The sequence below is a fragment of the Mandrillus leucophaeus genome, unplaced genomic scaffold, assembly GCF_000951045.1.
Source record: "Mandrillus leucophaeus isolate KB7577 unplaced genomic scaffold, Mleu.le_1.0 Scaffold325, whole genome shotgun sequence".
Lineage (NCBI taxonomy): Eukaryota > Metazoa > Chordata > Mammalia > Primates > Cercopithecidae > Mandrillus > Mandrillus leucophaeus.
Window position 1 is genome coordinate 1,688,662 of NW_012103421.1, and position 6,078 is coordinate 1,694,739.

The 6,078-nt window shown below is 62.8% G+C and overlaps 1 protein-coding gene across 5 annotated transcripts in view; it reads right to left on the bottom strand.

Moving 5' to 3' along the window:
- Positions 1 to 586: 586 nt before the first annotated feature.
- The window catches only part of TNNT3 (troponin T type 3 (skeletal, fast)), a 19,112-nt gene continuing 13,620 nt past the window's right edge, over positions 587 to 6,078 (bottom strand). For 3 of the 5 annotated variants that reach the window (XM_011988234.1, XM_011988235.1, XM_011988233.1), the window contains 7 exons: positions 5,390 to 5,506; positions 5,219 to 5,296; positions 4,779 to 4,892; positions 4,569 to 4,678; positions 4,335 to 4,425; positions 2,289 to 2,329; positions 587 to 853 (listed from right to left, as the gene is read on the bottom strand). In XM_011988234.1, the coding sequence (XP_011843624.1) occupies positions 799 to 853; positions 2,289 to 2,329; positions 4,335 to 4,425; positions 4,569 to 4,678; positions 4,779 to 4,892; positions 5,219 to 5,296; positions 5,390 to 5,506 (606 nt within the window). In that variant the 3' untranslated portion in view covers positions 587 to 798. Of the gene's footprint in view, positions 854 to 2,288; positions 2,330 to 3,019; positions 3,061 to 4,334; positions 4,426 to 4,568; positions 4,679 to 4,778; positions 4,893 to 5,218; positions 5,297 to 5,389; positions 5,507 to 6,078 lie in introns of all 5 variants that reach the window. The other 2 variants (XM_011988236.1, XM_011988232.1) reach the window with 2 other exon arrangements.

Genomic DNA, 6,078 nt, shown 5'->3' on the forward strand with positions numbered 1-6,078 from the left:
TCTGGTCAGGATTTTCAGATTTACGACCCGCATGCGCTCTGCCGTCCTGCGTTCTGGAGAAGGCCGTGTGTGTCTTCCCCGCCTGCTGTGAGCTGGGAGTGTGCTCTCCTGCACTGCCCCCACCAGGGCCTGGGGTGCCCCTCACACGGGAGCCGCTCCCGCCTGCCTCCACCTTTCTGGGGGGTGGCAAAGTCTTCCTTGCAGCTCTGCCCTCCTCCCTCACCCCCTCCTGAGGCAAAGTTCCTGTGTCCCCAGTGGATTGACAGCTGGCACAGAGGGACGGGGTCTGGGGCTGGGGGTGTGGCCTGCAGATCCCTGCTGCACAAAGACCCCAGGGAAGTGGAGAGCGGAGGGTCCTACAGGCTCAGGCGGGGATGGGGCCTGCGTTTTAGAGGGAAAAGCCGTGGGCAGCATCTGATGGGCATCCAGGCACCACCCTGGCCATAGTAACAGGTGGTACATGCTGGCCAGTGCCCTCCTGAGCTGGCCCCGCGGATGGCCAGGACGCTGTGCCCTTGGCTAGCCCCTACCCACATCCCCCCCGTGTCCCCCAGGGCCCCCCACGCAGAAGCAAGTACACACTGTGGAAGGGGGTCTGCGGCTTTATTCACAGGCCCCAGGGGATAGAGGCAGCAAGGACAGAGATGTGAGGGATGCCCTGGGATGGCCTTTTCACCCCCAGGATTGTCAGGGAGCCCCTGACAGGACTGTGGGGGCTGGAGGATGTGGAGTCCCACGGGCGGCCCTGGTGGGCACGAGGGCGGAGGGTCTCTGCCTCGAGGGGCCTTTCTGTCCTCTCTACTTCCAGCGCCCGCCGACTTTGCCCTTGGCTGGGGTCCCAGCCTTCTTGCTGCTGCAAATGGGAAGCAAGCGATCCTTGAGGGTCAGGACCTCTGGCCGTGCCCCTCCTGGTCCTCCACTCTGGGTGGACGCTCAGCCTGACCCCACGCTGCTCTCCGGGCACAGGCCCGGCCCAAGCTCTCAGTGCACACCCAGCTTCAGTCCAGGCAGTGCCCACTCACCTGTGCCTGGCGGGCCTAGGTCATTAGTGTGGTTAGGGGGCTGGCACGTGAGCCCAGGGCACCCTCCCTTTGTCCTTCCTTCCTTGCCTGAGGTACCACTGCAGACAGACCCCGAGCTTGGGAAGACTGTCTTGGCAGATAATGATAATCCTTTCACTTGGCCTCGAAAGAGCCCTTGGCCCTCCAGACGGTGGCCTCTGAGGGGTGGTGGTCCCAGGAACCTGCCCCGTTTGTCTGAGGCCTTCACGTGGCCGAGAGCCAGGAGGAGCTGGGTTCGGGTGAGGGATGGAGGCAGGAGGAGGACAGGAGTGCTCTGGCCCACGAGGCCAGCCCCTTTCAGACGCGGCTGCTCAGCAGGACGCCTGGCTGGCAAAGGCCGTGCCCTCACACACGTTCCTGAGCATCCTCAGCACATGCACACGTGCACACACGCAGGCACATGCACACCACGCCGACTGCCCGCCCTCAGAGGGGCCTGCAACGACCCCTGATGGCACAACAGGGAGACGGTGAGGTCGCGTGCACCAGGGAGGAGCCTGCCCTGGGCGCCATAGGGAAGCCAGGGCTACAGGAGGAGGGAGAAGAATCCCAGAAAACATTGAAACTCCAAGTAGCCCCCAAACACCGCGATCCTTGGAGAAATGGAACTGGCTGCGCAGCTGGGCTCGGTGACAGGATCCCCAGTGTGGCGTTGCCGGGGGCACCCTGGGTGCAGCCCTGTGTGGGTGGTCAAGTGGCTGTGCCAAGGGATCCCACAGCTCCCCGGGACACGATTTTATGGACGAGGCATTACCATCCTGAGGAGTCCATGATTTTGCCCAGCGTCACAGAGGGGCTGGTGACGAAGCCCTGGCTGCTTAACTTCCTGTCCAACCTCCTCTTGGAGGGTGGGACACTGGCAGATACCCCAGGGCCCAGGTTGGCTACACCAAAGGCCACCGAAGCAGCCCCTTCTAGGGGTCCCCTGGCTGCCCTCTCCCTGCAGCCAGTGCCAGACTCGGGGCGAGGGCGTGACAAGCAAGCCCCATTGGGTTCCCTCCTCCTGACTCTGCCATTCCCCAGGGCTCCCCTGCATGCAGGAGAGGGAGGAGGCTCCGGGTCCCTGGCCACAGGCCTGTGCATGCTGGCCTGGGTGGCCTGACCGGGTTAGTCTAGTTACTGCCCGCCCAGGCCAGCCACCACCGGCCCTTGTTAGGGACTGGCGACAGCGGCCGACCGGGAGGGCCCCTGTGCCCAGCGCGGAGTGAGGACAACAGGGCTACTCACTGCTTCTGGGCCTGGTCGATGCGGCTTCTGAGCGTGGTGATCTGTGAACAACATGAGTGACTCACTGCGACGACCCAAGAGCCAGGCCTGCGTGTACTGGGTGAAGGCCCGTCTCCACCGCAGGGTGGGCTGGGCTGAGCGACCCAGGGCTGCTGGGCCCCCACGAGGGCTCCTCGGCTCCCTTACTGTCTCCTGGCTCCTTGTGCAGGGGGACGCTGTCCCTTGGCCCTCGGGCTCGTGCCTGGACTTACTCTCGCCAACCTGTACTGGCCTGGACTGCCACACACAGCAGCCCGTAGCTGGCCACTTACCTTCAGCCTGCGGCAGGATGTGGGGCAGGGGGCACGGAGCATGGATGAGGGGGTGGGGAGGGTGCAGGTGAGGCCTGCAGACCCCTCCTTCCCAGCTCCAGCTCCCTTCAACTGCTGAGCTCTGAGCTCCTGGGCCAGCCGCTTCTGCCCTCCTGCCTGCACCCGGGGGCACTCCGTGGCCGCTGCTGGCTTGAGGCGGAGCTCCTGGGAAGGCGGGGGCCCTTCCTCGCTTGCCAACAGGGCAGCGGCCACCGGGAAGCCCCCAGCTGCAGGCACAAGGGGAGAGCGGGGGCAGGAGGAAGGCTCCAGGCCCCCTGCCACCGACATCCTGAGCGACCCAGGTTTTTGCCATGCGAGAGGTTCACCTCACCGTGCAGCGCACACCCACGGGCCTGGCCCAGGGCGGACCCGGCTACTTACAACTTGGCCAGCATCTGCACTCTGGCCCGGACATTCATGATCTAGAAAGACCAAGATGGTTACAAGACTGAATGGGCAGCTGAAGCATCAAAGCTGTGGGCTAGCTTGGCCTGGTGATGGCCCTCCAGGCTCTGCAGTCCCTAGGGACCCGCTGTGGCCGCATCTATCCAGAGCCAGTGTGGGTCCCTGACTCAGCTCTGGGAACACAGCCTGGGTCCTGTGCAGTGAAGCCCATCTCAGGGCCAGCCCCTGTGGGAGAGCCCCGAGGGTGAAGTCAGGGCTGTCTCCCATGCCTAGACCCCCTCCTGGGGACAGCTCTGGGAGGGAGTGTAATCATCCTGCTTCTGTGGGAGGGGAGCTCGCGGAAACTCGGGTGGAACAGGTGGCGTGCGCAGAGCCCCTGAGAAGGTGCTCGGATTTGCCTGGCTGGCTTGGACGGGTCGTCCCGCACCCCTGCACCCGAGTGGAGCACAGGCCCCGTGGGCAAGCTGCTCTCCCCTGGGGCCTCTGGCGGTGCTGGAGGGTGGACATCGTGTCCTTGATGGTGATGCTGGAGTGTCTACATTTGCCCCAAGCACACAGGTCATCCACGGCTGCGTCCCTCGCCCCTGGAGCCCACACGGGTGTTTGGGAGGGTGGGAAGCAGCTCGGCCTCCATCCTAGCTCCCACACTGCACCCCAGTCCCTGAGGCCACCCAGGCAGGCTGCCTTCCCCAGCCCCAGCTTTGCCTGCAGCGATAACGCCTGCAAGGGATGGGGGCTCTGCTCCGTCCCAGAGCGGCACAGTCTCAGGCCCCCTTTTCCAGCCGCAGGGTGCAGCGTGTCACCCCTCTCTGCCTGCCCTGAGGAAGCAGATGTCTGGGGCCCTGGTGGAAGCCAGAGCCTGGGTTTGCGGAGGAGGCTCTGTGGAGAGGACGCCCCACACCGCACGGCCTCAGTGCCCCAGGGCTGAGCTCGGTGATGATGGGGACTTTCTTTAAGCTTAAAGAGGTTCAGAAAATGAACCCTGAGTCCACTCGGCCATGGCTGCTCTGCCATGACAGTCCTCATGGCAGGGGTGACCAAGGCCGCCCACAGGGGTCAGGTTCATCGCTCAGGGTGCTGCGTGGCCAGCCAGGAGGACGGGCTCTGGCCACAGTCCCCATCAGGAGAGCAGCCTCAGCCAGGGGTCAGTGGCGACAGGCTGTGTGGGCCTCTCAGGGCCCAGGGCCCTGTGATGGGCAGGTCCAGAGTTTGCTCGGGACGCAGGGAGTGGTTGCTCTGGCTGGTGGGTGAAAGCTGCTAGGGCCCCAGGGCCGGAGGTGCCAGGACTCACATCATATTTCTGGCGTTTCAACTTCTCCCCATACTCGAACTTGTCGGTCTCCAGCTGGTGCAGGGTCTCCCAGAGCTCCTTAGCTTTGTCCCTGGGGCAGAGGAAGGGGTGAGGCTTTGTTGAATAGGCCCCAAAGGCAGGGCCGGGGCCCTGGAGTCCTCCTCCAGCCACTGAGGAGCACAGTCCTTGGCGGCTTGGGGAGCAGTCGGCAGCCCCGCAGCAGCCACCCCTCACCTCAGTTTATCTTCACTGAGGTGGTCAATGTTGAGCGGCTTGCGTCTCTCAGCAAGAATCTTCTTCTTCATTTCGCGGGCCGTCTGCTTCTTGCCTCTCTTCTGGTCAGCCTGGAGGGGACAAGTCCAAGGAGAGGGGCCTGGTTTCAGGAGGGCGCAGGGCGCAGCCCACACTGAAGGCTGCCACCATGCTCCCAGCAGCGGCACTCACCTTGGCCAGGTAGCTGCTGTAGTTGGCTCCCATGGAAGACAGAGCTTTCTTCTTCTTCAGGTCGTCCTCTGCCCTCCTCTTGGCATCCTCCTCCTCTCTTCTGGCCTTTTCCTCCTGTGGAGACCCCATCCCCAACACGCTCAGGGATGGAGAGAGGGCTGTGCTTTCTGGGCAGGCTTTAGGGACCCACCCTGGGCTTAGAACTCTCTGGAAGGACCCACCCTGGGCTTAGAACTATCTGGAAGGAAGCTCCAGGTCTTGGCCAGGATTTGTTGTCTTGCAAGGGGTTCTGTAGGGCGTGGGGGACTTAGCCAGTGGCTCTGATCATTGGCCAATGACAATGGGAACCCCAGGAGGAGGAAGGCCTCAGTCCCCTGCATTTCTCTGGGCCTGGGGTTCATTCGCTGATGAGACAGCGGTAGGGATGGTGCCCTCCTCACCGCCAGTCTGTTCTGGCGCTCCCTCTCCTTCTCTGCACGAATCCTCTGCTGCTCCGCTCTCTCCGCACGGCGCTTCTCCTGCGGCCAGAGAAGTGCGTCTGCTTAGCCCTGTCCCCAGGTCCTCCGAGGGTGTCCACCAGCCCCTGCTGCAACCTGAACTGCCCCACTCACAATTCTCTCCTTGAGGGCGACCAGCTCCTCCTCCTCCTTCTTCCGGGCTTCAAAGTGGCTGTCGATGAGGGCCTGGAGCTCCATTAGGTCTTTGTTCTGACGCTTCTTCTGGATGTCCTGTGGGCAGGGGCAGTGGGCGTCAGCCCCACCCCTCTCTCCAACCACTGCCCTGCCTGGCCTGCCTTGCAGCAAGAGGTCCCTTCCCTTGCCCCAGCAGATAAGCCCTGAATCCCTTGGCCACTATGAAAATGGCAAGTGGCAAGGAATGTTTTGCCTTCTCCACATTGCCACGGCTGCTATCCTCATAGAGGCCAAGGGTGGCCTGATTTCTGAGCCACAGAGCAGGGATGGTGCCCAGCCATAAGGTCCTCAGCATCCTTAGGATGAACTGGCCCTGACTTGGCTCTGTCATCATCCTCAGAGATGCCCTGCATGGGCCTGGCAGAGAGAAGACTGCTGAGTGAGAGAAATTATTGGATAAATAGAGAGGCATGTGAACAGATGAACTGATGGATGGGTGGATGAGTGAGAGAGGATGGAGATACATGATTGGGTGGATGGATGAATGGATGGATAGGTAGATGGGCAGAGGGATGGATATGTGGATTAATGGTAGAGGATGTGTGGATGGTGGGTGAGTGGCTGGGTGGGTGGATAGATGGGCGGGTGGATGGGAGGATGAATGGGTG